At 37.7% G+C, this 20716-nt stretch overlaps 1 protein-coding gene across 1 annotated transcript in view; it reads left to right on the top strand.

Moving 5' to 3' along the window:
• The window catches only part of wdfy2 (WD repeat and FYVE domain containing 2), a 42333-nt gene that overhangs the window by 13418 nt on the left and 8199 nt on the right, over positions 1–20716 (top strand). The window contains exons 5-9 of the mRNA XM_034694649.1: positions 4919–5069; positions 7144–7256; positions 9564–9690; positions 13427–13532; positions 16168–16269. Of these exons, the coding sequence (XP_034550540.1) occupies positions 4919–5069; positions 7144–7256; positions 9564–9690; positions 13427–13532; positions 16168–16269 (599 nt within the window). The remainder of the gene's footprint in view (positions 1–4918; positions 5070–7143; positions 7257–9563; positions 9691–13426; positions 13533–16167; positions 16270–20716) is intronic.

The following is a 20716-nucleotide window of genomic DNA, read 5'->3' as shown; positions in this document are numbered from 1 at the left end:
TAAGACAGGAAGTGTGCATGTGTGAGCGTGTGTGTGTAAGTGTGTGAGTCAGTTAATAACACGTGTGGGAGGAGAACCCAAAAAAAAAAAAAGGAGAACATTGGAGGTTTTTCTTGAAACTTAGGATACAGTAGTAAAACTGAAAATGTAGGTTGTTAATTTTCTGCATCTGTCAGCAGATTATAAAAGATCACTTCATTTAATTTAATCTCATATCAGCAGAATCAGATGTTTCAACATCAACGCAGCTTTAAGGGGCTGATATCCTCCTTCAGAAGAGTAGATTCAGAAAGTTAGTAAGCAGAAACTTCATGGAGGGACTTCCTGAAATGTCCAAATGAATCAAACAATATCAAACTGCTCCCCTCTGTTTTTAGACCTTTTGACCCAAACTTTGAGTTCATGAAATATAAAGGATAACACTTTTTAAAACTAGTTTAAAAAGGTTGTATGAGCCTCTTATGTTCCAGGATAATATTTATACTTGTTTCAATTTAGCTTTTACTGAAACAATTTGAAAACTGTAGAGTTAAGTGTTTCTGATGTCTGCAGGAACAAAAGGGGACTCGAGTGTTCCACACTTGTCAGGCTAATAAGATTTACTTTTGAAAGCTTTTATTAAAAAAATAAAAATGACAGGTAGAGAACTTTAAAAATATACAGAGCCCCAGAAGTCCCAAAAATAAATATTTAGTATCTCTTGCCAAGATAATTATAACCTCTCCAACTAGTTCAGATGTGTGTTGTCAACATAAAGCCAAATGAAGGACACTAATTTAATTAAGTTGTACTTGATATTATACAGTAGCTGCTCTTGCAGACATGGTACTGTTATCAGCAGAAATCATCTGCTTTGCTTACTGAAAGACAACAGGCTCAGCCAAAGTCTTTTTGCTGACAGACACACCTCCTTATCAAACATCACTCACTGATTGGACGCTGTAGTGGCTCAGACTTCTTTAAAACTTCACTTCACCTGAGTTTAATAACGGCGAAAAGACGGACCTTAAAGGTGACATATCATGCAAAATGGACTTTTTAATGGTTCTCTACCTGAAATATGTTTCCATGGCATGTCTACAAACCCCCCGAAAATGAAAAGAATCCATTCTGCCCCTGTTCTGATTTCTCCACCTTTCTGTAAATGTGTGCTGAAACGAGCCGTTTCAGTTTTCAGTGTTTTTCATACGTCATAACGCCATCCGGCCTGAAACTGAAGTCAGAGCTCGGGAGCTTGTTCAGCCCATAGACTGTATAAAATACAACTCAACCCCTCCTCTGTTTTTCATTCCCTGCACACGTGTGCTAACAAGGAGCTTAGGAGGGAGGCATGCTAGTTGTAGGCTGTCTTAATAAACACAAAGGTCGGTTTTACTCCCCACGTCTGCAGATTTGAAGATCTAGTGGATGATTTTTAATTTTCATGGATAAGTGCTAGCGCTAGTTAGCATAGCCACATAGCTACATGTTCGTAGCTGTGTACCAAGACACACGTCGACATGCTGACAAATAAAACAACAAGAAACACTAAATCTGTGACCAATCGTTCAGAAAGGTCCTGCTACAGTCGCCTCTCCGTCAGAATCAGATTCTGGATCAAATTCAGAGGGTTGAAGTAATGGGGGTCTGTGAGCAGCCGTGTATATTCAGCCAACATGTAAACATTAGATCAACGTGCTGGACAGCCGAGGCCACATCCACTTCCTGAGGGGGCGTGGTCAGAGAGCTCATTCTCATTTAAAGGCACAGACACAGAAAACAGCCTGTTCTGAGCAGGGCTGAAGAAGAGGGGTTTACAGGCAGACCAAAATCTGATTTCAAAGTGTTTTTATGAGCATAAACTTTAAAGACATGTTTTGGGGACCTCTTAGACCAATATATTTTGATGAAAAAGAGCGTAATATGTCCCCTTTAAAACAGTCCCTAAGATCATAAACGTATGTACTTCAGTTTCTAAACAGTTGGTATGTGATGAGCTGAGATTACGAAGTGTTTGATGTGAGTTTTAAACACAAAATACTGAACATAAAAGCGAAATCATAAAATCAATGTAACAGAGGATTACTCCTGAGTTTTTGTAGGCTTATCTGTGTGTTTATTTCAGATCCATTGTATAAAGAAATAGAATCAAAAAGCCTAAAATCATAGATAGAATAGTAATATTCAAGCAATATAATTATCTTGTGCGCACAAGTTAAAAACTATTTTTCAGGGGGACTTCAGGGGCTCTGTAAAAATAGGATAATGACAGCGCAGAGTAACAAAATACTCTTCAAGAAAATGTGGCAAAGCTTTTGTTTGCTTTCTGATTACTTTCAGTGCAGCAGGAGAGACTTCTAGTGTCTAAGAACTCATCAGTTTTAACCTACATTTAATCTACATCTTCATTTAAACATGAAAAACTTATTTATGATATGCATGGATCTTTATGTCAAGGCTCAGAGAAACCTGAAGAAGTAGAGTTACATAATACCTTCTAAATGAATGAGCAGGAATAAAATTGTTATTTTTTCTCAGTGATATCGAATGTCTTTGGTTATTGAGCAGAAAGTATCAGTGTAAGTTCAGAAACTGAGCTCCTCTTTGAACCTAATTGCACCATGCTCAGATGGTGAACACCTCAAACCTTTCTGCAGCATGTTTTATTGATCAGCATGTTTTTATTAAAGTCCAGGCTGAAGAATTGACTGATGATAAAGTCTGCTCCGCTCGTTGTACTCGAAGCTTTGAAACTCTGCGGCCTGAGGAGTGTTAGCTCTCTGGTGGAGTTTCATAATTCATCTTTTCTTTTGTGTTTAACTCGCTGAGAAATAACCGGATCGATCTCCACACGTCTGCAGCCTGAACTACACGAGGTGTTTGTTTTGTAAGACAGTGCATGAAAGTCCTTGAAGAATTGATTCTGTAGTGAATTCAGAGTAGTATTTATTCAAGACTTCTAAAGATGTATCTTGTAGCTTATGAAGACTTCCTGTTGCAAATCCTGCAGGTATGTGTAACCATCAGTACATTGAAGCTGTAGATCTCATTATCTTGATCTATATGTTGGAGTTTTCTCTTCGTTTGCTGATCAGATCTGTCGTTTACAACCTCAGGAGGGAGGTTTATTTGGCACAGTTGTGTTTGATTCAACTAAACACAAACTTCAATGGGCAGAGACTTATTTTTGTTTACAGCAGAAAGCTAAGACTTTAATCTTTCCCTTCATGATGTTGTAAATTTGTTGATGACATCAGCAGATGCTCTTAAATTCACTGCTTAATGGGTTTAAAAAGTGCAAGTGGCCATGAAGTCATGGGGATCGATATATTGAGTGGTACAACATTTTCTTTGCAGTTTTATTATAGTTAGAATAATAGTTAGTTTTATTCAGTGTGGCTTTTATGTAGGGTTTTAACAACTTTATTACTTACTTTTTTACTTTTATATTGATTTAAATGTTGCTTTATTATTTATTAATTTAAATATTTATCTTATTTTATTTATTTATTTATTCATTCATTCATTTATTTGTATTTATCTACTCAGTTTTATTGATACTTTTAGCCTTCATTTTATTTTCAACTCTTATCATTACCCTTTTTAAATGTATTTATTTTAACTATTTATATTCTTAATATTAATTTGACGCTTTAAGTTATTTTAATTACACATATTTTATTGTTGTCGGTGTGCATTTTAAAATCCATCTTTGTTTTGTTATATATATCTTGCCATTATTCTATTTATGTTTCTTTCTTGTTTTCAATCGCTGTAAAGCACTTTGGGTTGCATTTGATTTGTATGAAAGGTGCTATATAAATCAATCTTGATTGATTGATTATATTTTGGCATTTTTTCCTTTTATTAACCCTCTTATTATCCTTGGGGTCAATTGGACCCCATTCAATGTTTAATGTCCCTAAATGAATGATTAACATCATTTTTTTGGCTTCATATTTCATGACTTTTCCTCATTTAATGGGGACAACTGGGAAAACGGAGGCGGCAGTAGCTCAGTCCATAGGGACTTGACTTGGGAACCGAAGGGTCGCCGGTTTGAGTCCCAGTATGGACGAAGTTTGGCAAGTGGACTGGTGGCTGGAGAGGTGCTGGTTCACTTGCCTTGGCACTGCCGAGGTGCCCTTGAGCAGGGCACCAAACTTCCAACTGCTTGGGGTGCGCTGGTTGATGGCAGCAATCTGACATTTCTCCCTAAGTGCATGTCCATTGCATTGTATGTATATACCAAAAACTTTGCGTGTAGCATGACCGAAAAATAACACAAGTGAAAAAATTGAATTTCTAAATTTATAAAGTACGTTCTTCTTCTTCTTCTTCTTCTTAAAACATAAAATTAAAATGTTGAGATGTTCCTGTGGAAAAAAAATTACGCATCAGTGTACCTTGGGGTCAATTTGACCCCAGGCTGTTTTAGCTGTATAAAACATAAGAAATTTCAACATTTTAGACACATTTATTTTAGTTGTTTTGGTTGATATTGAGGTCACTATAACACATTTTTCTAACCTAAAAGAAACATAAAGTACCTGACACATAAACCTGGGTAACTTTCAGTTTCTGGAGGTTTAAATTGCTGGGGTTAAATTGACCCCACGGATGAAAGATGTTAGTAAATCTGAGGGTAACAGGAGGGTTAATAGGACGGCTGAAGAGAGACAGGAAATGTGGGGAGTAGAGAGTGGGGGGAGTCAAACCAGCGACCTCTGCGGCGAGGACTATATCCTGTGTATAAGGGCCACGCTTAGACCACTGCACCCCTTCTTTGCAGTTTGAGCACACTAGATGTTTGTGCTGGAATCACTGGAGAATATTCCACCCCTTATTTCTGCTTCATCCTGCTCTGTGACTGAAGTGAGTGTGAAAAATAAATCTCTTATGTTGGACTGTAATAATGAGGTTTTTTGTTTTCCTGCAGCCCACCAAGGCAAAGTGAGCGTGGTGCTCTTCGTGTTGGAGATGGAGTGGCTCCTGAGCACCGGCCTGGACAAAAACTTCACCTGGCACTGCTCAGAGAGCGGCCAGCAGCTGGGGACGCATCACACCGCCGCCGCCGTCTCGGGCCTACAGTATCCCTTAATGACCTCTTCCCCTCCTGCTCTGTTTGTTGTCTTGGTTTCTCGGCTGCTTGGCCTCTGGAGTGAGCTCAGTGAACCTGACAGTTAAGCTTCCTGCCAAATGAAGTGGAGTGGACGTAACAGAGTGCCGAGCCATCTTTGGTTCTCTGGACTGTGAAAAATCTCTGCCTTTTATTATGACAACACAGTCTATTTTAAGGCCTCAGCAATACAAGACAGGGCAATTGAGATTAGCTCCCAGTTAGTTTGTTCTAATGGAAACGGGCTAACAATAGACATCAGTCATGCTGTTGTCAAGGAAACGGTCTGAGGAGGTTTCTGTAACGGCCACATGAAAGGCTGCGAGTGCTCGGCAGCGACACTGATCCATACCAATGAGCTGCCATGAGGTCTTTACACGGCTGCAGTCCTGCTAGCCCTGACATGTTAACCTGTCCGACTGGCATGACAAGAAAGTCAGTGAGAGAAGAGACACTGAGCTTTGACCTCCTCTGCTTCTGTTTGGAGGGACCCGAGCTGTGGAAACAAGGGCTGTGTGTGTGTCCTGGCTCTGAGTCTAATGAGAGCTTTGTTTGGTGGTTAGCAGGTGGGAAGTAAAAAGGAAGGAATGTGTTTAGACATCTAGTTTGTGGTTTTTTCAGCAGCAACTCCAGTGACTGTAATTTAAGTGCAGATCTTAATTTGAAGTGAGGCTGGTGGTTCCCAAACTGTGGGGTTCTCCTCTCTGGAGAGTCGACAGATACTGCAACACAGAGTACAGAGTGAACCTGACCTTTGGAAAAATGGAACTACAGCAAGTTCAAATGAATACATTGACACAAAAAGTAAAGACCAGATCTGCATTTCTAGTCAGTATAATATATACACTACCAGTCCAAAGTTTGAACACACCTTCTCATTCAATGGTTTTTATTTATTCTAATTATTCTCAACATTGTAGATTAATACTGAAGACATCATAACTATGAAATAATCTGGTTTTGCCATAATCTGGATTACAACAGTAGTCAAATAGGGCTATCCATTGTGTGCTAACCCTACCTCTGAACAACACAACTGATGGTCTCAAACACATTAAGAAGGCAAGTCATTCTACAAATGAACTCTTGACAAGGCTCATGTTAATTAGAAACCATTCCAGGAGACCACTTCATGAAGCAGACTGAGAGAATACCAAGAATGTGCAAAGTTGTCATGAAGGAAAAAGGGGGCTACTTTACAGAATCTAAAATATAAAACATTTTCTGCTTTGTTTAACACTTTTTTTGTTAATTAAATAATTCCATATATGTTCTTTCATAGTTCTGATGTCTTCAGTATTAATCTACAGTGTTTACAAGAATTAAAACTTTTGACTGGTAGTGTATATACAGGGATCCCCCTTGAACTTTTTCACATTTTGTCCCGTGAAAATTGCTGTTCACAGACTCTCTCAATCCAATCTGACTGAACTGGAGCTGTTTTGTAAAGAAATATGGGCAAAAAATGCTGCCTCTAGATGTGCAAAGGTGGGAGAGACAAACCCTGAAAGACTTGCAGCTGTAATTGAAGCGAAAGGTGGTTCAACAGTCAATCAAGTATTGACTCAGGGGGATGAATACATATGCACACCACACTTTTCAGTTTTTTATTTATAAGAAATCTTTAACTCCATGTATCATTTTCCTTCCCCTTCACAATTCTGCGCTACTTTGTGTTGGTCTATAACATACAATTCCAATAACATTAATTTAAGTTTGTGCTTAGAACGGGACAAAATGTGTAAAAGCTCAAGGGGGGTGAATACTTTTGCAAGGCACTGTATATGTTGGATAGTAAAATCAGGTCATTCCTTATGCTGTTGTTGCTTTCCTTCTTTATGCTGGGGACGGTGCTGTGTTGATTTTGGTCTGCAGTGACTTAACCAGGTCAGTGGAGGACTCACTAAATGACCACTAAAAGAGCTCAGAGTCATACGCTGACTGTGCTGCAGTGTAGATTTAACACAGTTCATTGTTTAATTGTTTTTGTGTTCAGGATGCAGTTTCCTCCAGTTTCTTCCAGTTTCACCTTAACCTCGTCTCAGATTCGATGTAGAGACCAGACACGCCTTCGTAGGAGACCAGTCTGGTCAGGTGACCATCCTGAAGCTGGAGCAGGACAACTGCAGCCTGGTCACCACCTTCAAGGGACACACTGGTGCGCCAGACACACACACACACACACACACACACACACACACACACACACACACACACACACACACACACACACACACACACACACACACACTCTCTCAGAACACACACATACAGTACATCAACATCATTTAATTTGAATATAATGACAATAAGGACTGTTCTTGTGATGTTGAGTTCAGGGACATTATGATGGGCATTTTCATCACTCGCTCACAGTTTGATCATTAATGGATACATTTGGATAAAAGTTAATTACAACCTGTGCCTTCACTGTAGAAGCTCTGGATTCTTGCTGCTTCAGCTTGTACCACAGTACATAAACAAAATGGTAATATGTCTATCAGTGCATATGAAGGTCTATGATTAAGTTACCTATTAAATCAGAATCAGAAATACTTAATTTATCCACAGGGGGAAATTTTGTGTTGTGGTTACTCTCATACTGAATATAAGCATGGAAAAGTATAGGAAATCTGAATAGAGGGGAAAATGTTTAAGAACATGACATATATTTATATATATATTTATACTGTATATACAGAAAATAGGAATGAGATAAGAATAGAATAAGAAATATAAGGGATTTGCACAATTGTGTGCCCTTCAGTGTCATATTCTGGCACTACAGTGTTCTCTCCTACTACACACATGGGAGGAAATTTGCATGAAGGCATCAAACAAACATGAAGGAGTATGAAAGTCACACAGATCAGGGTTATTCCAAACAGAAGAAGAACCCGACTGACCATGAACAAATCAAGGCTTTTATCTGTTAGAGAGAATTTTTATTTTTTTTATTACAGAGAGCTTTACAAACTACAACATTTGACCACCCATGCAAGAATCATATCACTGATTGTCTTTCATCCTATACAGGGCCTTTAATTGCATTTAATTGCAAGTTTTCTGTACCATGACGTGTGTTTTTATCTGGACATGAAATGCCTGATCGTGAGATGTTACATTGTGCTCATGTTGCTCTGTGCTGAGCTGAAATCTTATTGGACAAAAATCTGCACACTTTCTATTTCAGCTCTCTTCTTTACAACCATTGAAGTTACCTTATTGGTCTTGCAGATGAGTGTTTGAATCCAGATAACTCTGTTTTCAAACTCACTCTCAGATAGTTTATTCATGCTAACAATAAGTTTCTGAGAGTGAACAAGTCCTTTTCCTCCTGTCGCTCTGGGCTTCTTTATTATCCCACCTAGATGAAATAGAGAAGCTGTTACTGAATATAAATTACAGACTCCACATTTTTATCACATCTGGTGTTTTTGCCTTCTATAAAAATAAGACTGTTACACATTTATGAACTGCCTTTACAAACAAGAAACCAATCCCAGCTCGCAGTAAAGAATCAATGACTGCCTGTCAGAGGGAAAGGGGATAAAAGAGGAGGAAAGTTATAGCTCTGCATTCATTGTTTCTCTACATTTTTATGTCTATTGTTTTTAAAGGAACCTCATGCAGTAGCTGTCTTAAAGGCATATTGTACCTTTAGATTTATTGCCTCCGTCAGTGTTTCTTCCCCGACAGGTTGCAGGTTTACCTCGCCACTTTGGAAGTGATGTTTGAGAGCTGCGAGTCCCTGATGATCTTCAGTGTTTAAGAAAATCTTTTGAGGCTCTGACTGTAGAATCGGCTTCAAACAAGGAGTCGGAGGAAAATGTCTCGACTAGGATTTAGAGACTAAAGATAAAAGCTGGATGGTTGTAGTTAGAGGATAAAAAGAGATCTGAATTAGTGTGAAGATGAGTTCAGAGTTAGGAACAAAGACGGTGGGTTCAGGGAGAGGAGTTTTCACCGTTCATCCATTTAGAGCGGAATGTTTTTAAGTATTGAGAAAGCAGTAAAATAGAGACAACACTCACACAGATTATTTCAAGGATGAATAACAGTTTTTGAAATTTAAAATCAGACTTTTTTTTTGTTTTGTTTTTCCTTCACAAAATAAATATTCTGTTTGATTTGATCTTTTTCTGGAGGATGCCTTCATTCAAGCACTCTTAGGTTTTATACATCTCCTGCACAGATCTAAACATGTCTGTTTTTTCTAAGCTATGGTATGTATTGTACTATACATCTCCAAATTAGATCATTAAAACTTATGTGTGACAGTCCTAAGAGACTGAAACCTTGTTCTTAGTTTATTAATTTGGGCGTACTGATAAGCAGATTATAAAAATCCTGATATTCGTGCTCATAACTATCTTCATTTCCGTGCACATCCTCCCTCAATGAGCGTCTTTGCTAACACATCTTTATATCAGAGTGTGTTTCACTCACATGTATGTTGTTGCAGGTAACGTGACGGCACTGTGTTGGGACCCGGCACAGAGGGTTCTGTTCTCCGGCAGCTCCGACCACTCCATCATCATGTGGGACATCGGAGGACGCAAGGGCACCGCTATCGAACTGCAGGGACACAAGTAAGACCTAACTCAGCTCAACTCAGACATCCATTCAGAACCTTTGATACGTTAATGCATGCAGCTCTAAGTGCTGCACAGAAGAACGCACAGGCAGGAAGTAAGAACAGAAATCAACAGCATTATATCGTAAGAGCGACAAACCATCTCTCGAAAATATGATAAACGTTTGCTGCTCTGTGATGGATTGTTGTTCATATTTTACAATTTCAATTTGTATGTTTTGTTGAAGCGTCTTGCAAACCAGACCGGCTCTCAATGAATAATGATCTACATCGTGTTATGTAAATTTGAAATCAGTCTTAAAGGTGACATATCATGCAAAATGGACTTTTTAATGGTTCTCTACCTGAAATATGTGTCCCTGGCATGTCTACAAACCCCCCGAGAATGAAAAAAATCCATTCTGCCCCTGTTCTGATTTCTCCACCTTTCTGTAAATGTGTGTGAAACGAGCCGTTTCAGACTTCCGTGTTTTTGTTACGTCACAACAATATCCGGTCCGTCACGGAGTCAGAGCTCGGAGCTTGTTCAGCCCATAGACTGTATAAAATAATACTGAATCCCTCCTCCGTTTTTCATTACCTGCACAAACGTGTGCTAACAAGGAGCTTAGGAGGGAGGCATGCTAGTTGTAGGCTGTCTTAATAAACACAAAGGTCGGTTTTACTCCCCACGTCTGCAGATTTGAAGATCTAGTGGATGATTTTTATTTATCATGGATAAGTGCTAGCGCTAGTTAGCATAGCCACATAGCTACATGTTCGTAGCTGTGTACCAAGACACACGTCTACATACTGATAAATAAAACAACAAGAAACACTAAATCTGTGACCAATCCTTCAGAAAGCTCCTGCTGCAGGCGCCTCTCCGTCAGGATCAGATTCTGGATCAGATTCAGAGGGTTGAAGTAACGTGATCTCTGAGCAGCCGTGTATATTCAGCCAACATGTAAACATTAGATCAACGTGCTGGAGAGCCGAGGCACATCCACTTCCTGAGGGGGCGTGGTCAGAGAGAAAACAGAGTGTTCTGAGGAGGACTGAAGAAGAGGGTTTTTCAGGCAGACCAAAATCTGATTTCAAAGTGTTTTTTTGAGCATAAACTTTGAAGACATGTTTTGGGGACCTCTTAGACCAATATATATTGATGAAAAAAGCATGATATGTCACCTTTAACAGAAAGACTGTTATTTGAACAATACTGTGGGTTCCACTGAATGAAGGCTTAGTTTTGACGCTCTCAAAAATCCCTTTCTTGAATTTCCCTCGAAAAATAACTCAACAGGATTACTCGATAAAAGTTGAAGCTGTTTACTTCAATCAAAAATAAAACAAATACAGGAAGGTGTCCATTTTCCATGTTTTTATCCACAAATCCTTAAAGAAACTAAAAAAGGTGAGTGAAAAGGAGAGAGGTAAAAAAAAAACGTGTGGCTCCGCTCTCTCCTTTATGGAAGAGGATTAGGGCCACTGGGAAAAAAAAAAAGAAGGTCAAATTTTTTTTTTAATTGTTATTATTCTGAGAAAAAAGTCAGAATTCTGAGATTCGTGGATAAAAACATGGAAAATGGACACCTTTCTGTATTTGTTTTAATTTTGGTTTAACAACTTAAACTTTTATCGAGTGGTCCTGTTGAGTTGTATTTCGAGGGAAATCCAAGAAAGGGTATACAGTATTGTATAACTGTTCCTGTTGAAATAAACAAATAAATAAATAAATGAAAGTCAGAATTCTGAGTAAAAAAGTCAGAATTCTGAGAAAGAGAAAAAAGTCAGAATTATGAGATTAAAGGTGACATATCACGCTTTTTTCATCAATATATATTGGTCTAAGAGGTCCCCAAAACATGTCTTTAAAGTTTATGCTCAAAAAAACACTTTGAAATCAGATTTTGGTCTGCCTGAAAATCCCTCTTCTTCAGCCCTCCTCAGAACACTCTGTTTTCTCTCTGACCACGCCCCCTCAGGAAGTGGATGTGCCTCGGCTGTCCAGCACGTTGATCTAATGTTTACATGTTGGCTGAATATACACGGCTGCTCAGAGATCACGTTACTTCAACCCTCTGAATCTGATCCAGAATCTGATCCTGACGGAGAGTCGCTGTAGCAGGACCTTTCTGAACGATTGGTCACAGATTTAGTGTTTCTTGTTGTTTTATTTATCAGTATGTAGTCGTGTGTCTTGGTACACAGCTACAGCTACAGCTACGAACATGTAGCTATGTGGCTATGCTAATTAGTGCTAGCACTTATCCATGACAAATAAAAAACATCCACTAGATCTTCAAATCTGCAGACGTGGGGAGTAAAACCGACCTCTGCCAGAAAGGCAGCGGGACCTTTTCTGAAGGATTGGTCACAGATTTAGTGTTTCTTGTTGTTTTATTTATCAGTATGTCGACGTGTGTCTTGGTACACAGCTACAGCTACGACATGTAGCTATGTGGCTATGCTAACTAGCGCTAGCACTTATCCATGATAAATAAAAATCATCCACTAGATCTTCAAATCTGCAGACGTGGGAAGTAAAACCGACCTTTGTGTTTATTAAGACAGCCTACAACTAGCATGCCTCCCTCCTAAGCTCCTTGTTAGCACACATGTGTGCAGGTAATGAAAAACGGAGGAGGGACTCAGTATTATTTTATACAGTCTATGGGCTGAACAAGCTCCGAGCTCTGACTCCGTGACAGACCGGATATTGTTGTTACGTAACAAAAACACGGAAGTCTGAAACGGCTCGTTTCACACACATTTACAGAAAGGTGGAGAAATCAGAACAGGGGCAGAATGGATTTTTTTCATTCTCGGGGGGTTTGTAGACATGCCAGGGACACATATTTCAGGTAGAGAACCATTAAAAAGTCCATTTTGCATGATATGTCACCTTTAAAGTCAGAATTCTGACTTTTTTCTCAGAATATTAATAATAATAAAAAATTTATAATAAACCTTAATTTTGTTTTTCTCAAAAGGCCTTAATCCTCTTCCGTACTCCTTTCCTAACTGCCACCTCATTAATTCAAAACTTATCTTCTACTGAGATCGTTGAACCTTAACAAGGGGGCGAGTTTACAGCATGCATGATTTAGCCACCCCTCCAACACATGACATTCTATGTCCTAAATCTAAATACCTTTTTACTATTATGAGAAAATACTTACAGCACAATGAACTTTAACCGTTTACCATCTTTTTATAAATGTACATATTTATCTTAATCCTTATAAATAAACTATCCATGTAAATGATTATCTTGCACATGAACTTAAATTATTACAACATTATGAATTGCATTTAGGCTCCTACAAATACAATACAGTTATAACTTTATATCAAAGCTGCAAAAACATCTTTCTATCTCAGGCTATCTTCATTTAGCTCTTCACTCTACAGCTACATGCAGCTCTTCTATCAGAGCTGGAGTTCTGAATTCATTAGTCTTTGTACATACAAAAAAAAAACCAGACTCCATGAATGATTGATTTATCTTTTCAAGTCAATTTTTAAGCAAAAATGTCAAGTGTTCCCGGCTCTGGTGAAGATTTTATGCTGTTTGAGTTTAATAATGCTGTACACTGAGTATCTTTGGTTTCTGACACAGAAACAGTAACTTGATGATGTCATCCCCCGGTTTGAGGAGCTACTGATTAACATTTTTTGAAGATAATTAAAGGTTTGAATGTAGAGTTGTGGAGAGGATTTGTTCACATTTGATTTTGTGTGTTCCTCAGTGAAAAAGTTCAGGGCTTGTGCTACGCCTCACACACCCGTCAGCTCATCTCCTGCAGCTCAGATGGAGGCATCGTCATCTGGAACATGGACGTAACGCGACAAGAGGTGAGACAGGGTGAAGAGGAGGCAGCAGATGGATGAAGGGGGAACACAACACACAAACACAGATACACACTCAGCCCTGCAAACTGAGACACAATGTGGAGAGAAAATGAAGCATTGTGTTTGGATTCTGTGAAAGTGATCAGTTTGGTGGTTAAAGAGCTGCTGTTTGCTTCACCTCCTACTCCAGAATAAATTCACTTCAGAGATCTGTGAGAGTTCACCAGATTAGCAGAACAGTCATTGATTTTTCTCTCTTGGAAACACACACAGAGTCTATCTGCAGCCTCCTCTCTTATCCCTCTGTGCTCTGCCAGTCTCTTCACACTTAGTTAGATCTTGATTTTGTCTGCATTTACCCACACTAACTTTAAATCTTCCTCAGGGTCAATCTGTTGTCTTTTTTATCTGACCTAGTTTCTCCCTTATGTTTAGTTTTTCCTTTAATACCCTGTTTTGTCCTTCAGCTGCTTTTCCCATCCATCTTTAAATTCATGCTGTGCTTATGAGGCTCATCATATTATATACACTGTGTTCCTAACCTCCATGATGACTTGTTAACAAACATTACACCTGCATCCCTATGAATAAGTTTCTTAATAAGTGCTAAATGTGGAGTAAATGTAGAAGGATATTCAGGATTTTCTAGTATTTCCTTTCTCATTGTGTTTCCATAAAAGCACTGAAACATATGATAAACATGGATTATTGAGCTGCACTGTAGAGCACTGCTTCTCACCTGATTCAGCCTCAGTAAGAGGGAAGGAGATCGAAAAGTGATTCTGAATTTTTGAAAACCCCAGAACATTTGAGCTTATTGATTCTGCTTTCAAGTCTCATGGGTCCTGTGACGTAACGTTATATCTCAAGTTGAATCATGACATTGAAATCAAATCACTGGTGCACAAACATGCATCAATTAACTGATAGGGATTTGGAATCAAATTGAATTGCCAGCCTGCAGGTGGGAAACTACATGAAGATTTATTTTGGTGGCCAGTTACTCATGAGGATGTCTGAAATTTGGCTACATTTTACCAAACAAAAGATAATGAGGAAGCAAAATGCAATTTATATTTGAAAATCATTTCGTTCACAGAGAGGAAAAATAACCTTCGTAGCCTTGTCCTTCAAATTTAATCAAAATGCAGAACCTTTCCCTTCATTCAGGTGGAAAAACCTTGTCTATTCCAGCTCCTGCTGCTGCAGGACAGCCATCCTCCTCCCTCCTGGCTAAAGCAGTCGTAGCAATCTTGCCCAAAATTTGTAGCAGATCCTGTTAGTTAAAAATACTAATCTAATGTAGAAACACCTTTTTTTTAATCAACAGGATTAACTGTGCAATAGCCTTACCACTTTAACATCCTTGTACTGTATATATCACCTTTATTCCCTGCGCTTCTGTACATACTTTATTTTATTTTATTTTGTTTTATTTTATTTTGTTTTGTTTTATTTTATTTTGTTTTATTTTATTTTGTTTTATTTTGTTTTATTTTGTTTTGTTTTATTTTATTTTGTTTTATTTTATTTTGTTTTATTTTGTTTTATTTTATTTTGTTTTGTTTTATTTTATTTTGTTTTATTTTGTTTTATTTTGTTTTATTTTATTTTATTTTGGTTTTTTTTGTTTTATTTTATTTTGTTTTATTTTGTTTTGTTTTATTTTGTTTTATTTTGTTTTGTTTTGTTTTATTTTATTCTAATTTATTTTATTTTATTTTGTTTTATTTTGTTTTATTTTGTTTTGTTTTATTTTGTTTTATTTCATTTTATTTTATTTTATTTTGTTTTATTTTATTTTGTTTTATTTTGTTTTATTTTATTTTGTTTTATTTTGTTTTATTTTGTTTTATTTTGTTTTATTTTGTTTCATTTTGTTTTGTTTTATTTCATCTCGTTTTATTTTATTTTATTTTGTTTTATTTTGTTTTGTTTTATTTCATTTTATTTCGTTTTATTTTATTTTGTTTTGTTTAATTTTTTTTGTTTTATTTCATTTCATTTCATTTTATTTTTCTTTATTTATCTTTATTTGAATCGTATTTTATTCATAATTTTATCTTATTTTATTCCTTAATATTTTGACTTTCTTACATACTGTGTATAAGAGCAACTGTAATGACTGAATTTCCCCTGGGATATATAAAGTATTTCTGATTCTGATTAAAGCAAGTTAGACGGATCAAGGTGGCATAAGGTTACATTATGACGTGTTCAAGGTCGGGTCTGTAAAATGACAGTCAGGCAAAAGTAAATAAAACGTCATCAGTAAAAGTAGTACCAGGTCTGTTATGATGTCTTGTCTTCCCACCAAATAAGAGAAGAATTGATTGTGGAATCAATAAAGAGAAGCTGAAATAATGATATCAGTATTGATAAAATGAATGATCCCCATCCCTACTCGGGAGTCAGAACTGTCGACACCTCTGGCACCCAAATTTCTGAACTCCATTATTAAATTGGGGATGACAGCAAAGGTTAAAGGGCGTCACCGGCCTACTGTGTTAAAGTTTGAATAAACTGTCTGACTCGTGCAAGCACACTGCATCCAAGAAAATACTTCTTCATTAAGATAAAAGCTCAGTAAAGACACATTTGATTTATGCATATGATTAATAAGTGTGTGTGTCCACAGACTCCAGAGTGGTTGGACAGCGACTCCTGTCAGAAGTGCGAGCAGCCATTTTTCTGGAACTTCAAACAGATGTGGGACAGCAAGAAGATCGGTCTGCGACAGGTAATGATAAAACCCTGCACCTCATGTTTGATTCATTCAATCCACTTCTTTATAAAGTCAGGTACAAATCATCTAACGTCACAATGTAGACATAACTTGTGCAGGCTCTCCACTTTACTGAGAATACTTGCTGAACAACTCTCCAGGAAACACGCCGCTCTTCACTCCCGCTGCACTGATGCCCAACAAACATCCTGTGGCTGTTTTATCGTCTCGTTCTGAGGAACAGCTTTATGTTGTGGTTATAATTCCAACTCGGTGTGTGTGTTTGTGTGTTGGAAGAGGTTGAAACCCTCTTTTTATTGCTAAGTCAATAACAAATAATGAAACAAACAGAAACAAACAGCATCAATGTGTAAGAAATGAACATTAATGTCAAAAGATCTTGAGTTTGTACGATGCTGTTTGGCACTGCACAAAATCTGAGAATAACTTTCCACCAGTGAATCATGATCTCTCTTTTTGCATAAATTACATTATAATGCATTGATTAAGTGTGCTTTTCACATGATGGATTAATCTGGTAGCAGCCAATCCTGTTGTGCAGAGAGGAGGGAGAGGTTTTAGTTGTTGGATCACTTCAGTAGAAAGACAACAGATGATTCCCCAGATGATCACATTCAGATGTAAACACTTAACTGAGTTCCACAAAAACAGATGGAAACATGAAAAATATTTAGCTCAGCTTTTTAAACCTAATACACAGGAATTTTAAAACAGCTTTGTTTTTGAGCACAATGAGTTCATTAGAGCTCAAACGAAGCGAGGAGTTTTAGGAATTTCTTCTTTATTAAACATTTGTTAACACTCAAGAGTTCAATGGAAAATACTCTGAATATGAGAGGACCAAGAGTCAATTATAAGAGCAAACAAAAGAAAACATATGAACATGGAGAGATATACAGACAGAAAAAAGGCAGCTCCACACAGATACAGGGTTCCCACCAAGCGGCAAACTCCGGTCTCAAACGATGAAGCCAATGCGGAAGTGATATAAACTGCAATACATCGAAAATCTGCTTGAGGCTGGCTGCAGAAACACCGGAAACCACATAGATATGAATGGGAAAAAGACGATCTTTTTAGCATTAATAAACATGTTTACAGCCTGGTTCAAAAAACGGCTTGGCCCTACAACGCTAATCTCTCTAATGGCACACACTGTACGGGGGGTGAATTTTTTTCTGACGGGACGGTTCAGAAGATATTAAGATTACGAGTTTTGCCCAAATAAGGACATGACTGACGTGACTCCCAGTCAGGAACACACAGCCATTGGCTAAGAGACTCACACTACGTCACACTCTGCCTGGTTGAGTTCCGCATTACCAATATGGCTGCTGCCGTCGATTTGCTTCAAAACAGCTCTCAGGAACAGATGGGTGACGTCACGGATACTACGTCCATATTTTATACAGTCTATGGTTCCCACACATCCTGGAAAACCTGGAAAACAGTTGACCAGTTTTCCAGTCCTGGAAAACACCTGGGAAATGGAAGGAAAAGTAAAATGTCCTGGAAAATTATTCCAACATGACTAAACCATGATAAAGCAGGTATATTTTGAGTTTGAGTTGAATTGAGAAACATTTGCAGCCATTTTTGTCATTGAGTTCTCCTCTGATTATTATTATTATTATTATTTATTTATTTCAGTAATGCAGCTTCAAGATTCCTTTGCTGGCTCTTTTGTTTTGTCTACTTAGCTAATTCTATATTTTTTGAGAAGAGAGAAAGCTGAGATGAGAGTTGCCCATCATTCAGGGTTCCCACGTGTCCTGGAAAAACTGGAAAACCTGGAAAACAATTGACCAGTTTTCCAGTACTGGAAAACACCTAGAAAATGGGAGAAAATGTAAAATGTCCTGGAAAATCATAAATTGTCCTGGAAAATTACTCCAACATCAGTGTTTCCCCTAGGTTTACAGCCTTGGGGGGGGGGCAGACTTTGCGAATTTTTTAAGAATTCATGCAGTCGATCAGATATCGGTATCAGGGTTTTAAAATCGTCAACATTTCACTATTTTAACACTTTTGCTTTTGTAATATCCTAAGTGAAATAATCTAGCCTGCAAAAAAGTCAAAATAAAACTTTCTTCATGTGACCACTATATCTGATTCTCTTGATTCAAATAAACATGAATGCCATGAACGCAAAATATAGGTCAGCATTGCACTTTTACGACGGTCCCTGAATGCACCTGCAGTGACAGTCAGCTCATGGCACACCGGGGGTAAAAATCCTCAATGAAGAGGTGACTGGTTCACACAGCACACCTGCTACAGGTAGGGACCAAGCTAACACTGCGCCCCTCCAATAATAACTCAGCCTGTTACAGGAATGCATAGTTTTAATTTCTAAAGATTAGACGCACAGCGGGGAAAATATGAGCTGTTAATGACCGACGGTCCTTCTTAAGATTTCATCTGAGTTTGTATTATCAGTGATGCACTTTAGCTCGTCATAGTCTCGTTTTCGTCTTGAAAAACCGAGTTGTAGATGAACATTTATCGTATCATTGTGCTGTGATGTGTGTATGTGAGCGCACGTGTTTGTGTGTCTGGGGCAGAACTCTGCCATGCGATACAGAGAGCAGATGAGCATAATGACATCCTGTCATGTAAATAAGATAAATAACATAAGGATATTTAGTCTGTTTAATAAAAGAACAAGTTTAAGACCTGATCTATAAGAGAGGTAACCCTGAATACTTCTGCTGTGATCTGGCGCTATATAGAAAATAACATTTATTGAACTTCCAAGGAGGGCGGCTGCCGCTGTTGGGGGGGCGCCCCAAACAACATTTGTGGCCATTTTTGTAATTCAGTTCTATTTAGGTAAAAGTATGCACTGATCCTCTGATTATTATCATTATATATATATTTATTTATTTATTTATTTATTTCAGTAAGGCAGCTTCCAGATTCCTTTGCTGGCTCTTTTGTTTTTTACTTAGCTAATTTTATATTTTTTGAGAAAAGAGAAAGCTGAGATGAGAGTTGCCCATCATTGTTACTTGGTTGCACTAATAAAGTGCTTTACATCTGTGGTTGCATTATTCTATAATTAATTTTCTATAATTTTGAAGCATGTAAGAGATGATTTCATGGATAGCCATATACTTTCAATGTAGGCTTCCACTGAGGGGAACATATTAGACCAGGGGTGTCAAACTCATTTCAGTTCAGGGGCCACATACAGCCCGAGTTGATCTGAAGTGGGCGGGACGAGTAAAATCATAACATAATAACCCTAGAAATAACAACAACTCCAATTTTTCCCTTTGTTTTAGTGCAAAAAAAGTACAAGTACATTCTAAAAATGTTCACATTTAATGAACTATCTTTTTGAATAAACAGCTGTTGTTTTTTTCCACCATGATGAGTCTCATAGTGGCTGTGAACACACCGAGCACAGGTTTCTCAGTCACCTGACACAGTTGTGTCATACTACTAGTATTAGTAGTAAAGGAGCGCAACCTATGACACACCCACATGTATGGTAAGCACATGCACGATATGAGGCTCCTTCTGAAAATAGTGGATCCACCGCTTCTACATATACGTAAACTTTAGTGTTGATTGGATCTTGAAGTGCTCTAAAAAGTCTATAAAATTCAACCAGATTATGCAAACTGCAAATATTCTTTTTCCTCCTTATAGAAAAAAAGTCCTGGAGCATCGTTCAGGTGCACTCATTGTATGCGCCCCCTAGATGACAAATTTGAAATAGCAGTTACAAATTTTTCACTTTACGAAATCATCCTGCGGGCCGGATTGGAACCTCTGGCGGGCCGGATTTGGCCCGCGGGCCGTATGTTTGACCCCCCTGTATTAGACTATTTACGAACTAAATTAGGAACTAAATTTAGACTGTCATACCAGCTTGATCATCACTGAAAATGTCCTTGAAATGTCCTGGAAAATGATCTCTGGAAAAGAGTGGGAACCCTGATCATTAAAGTGCTGTACATCTGTGGTTGCATTGTTCTATTATCAATTTGTCATCATTTTTAAGCATGTAAGAGATGATTTCATAGATAGCCATAGACTGCACGTCTTTCAATGTAGACTTCCACTGAGAGGAACATATTAGATTATATAGGAACTAAAATAGGAACTAAATGTAGACTGTCACACCAGCTTGATCATCACTGAAAATGTTCTGGAAAATGATCTCTGGAAAAGAGTGGGAACCCTGCAGATATAATGAACCACCATTCAAAAATGTTCAATTATGGGAGATCATTTAATTGATAAATGAGAAAATAGAATTTAAGATTGTAAAATAAAAAGGCCTAAAAATGCAATAACGGTGGATCATTTTTAATTAAAGTAATTATATATATAAAAAAAAAAAATACAGTTATGTAGAAAGAGTTCTTTGGGTTCAAGACCTCATTTCTTAAACGTCTGATGTGGATTGATTTGTATGAAGTGCTGAGTT

The sequence above is a fragment of the Notolabrus celidotus genome, chromosome 10, assembly GCF_009762535.1.
Source record: "Notolabrus celidotus isolate fNotCel1 chromosome 10, fNotCel1.pri, whole genome shotgun sequence".
Lineage (NCBI taxonomy): Eukaryota > Metazoa > Chordata > Actinopteri > Labriformes > Labridae > Notolabrus > Notolabrus celidotus.
The sequence above is the reverse complement of the archived record's forward strand: the minus strand, read 5'-3'. Positions and strand labels throughout refer to the sequence as shown.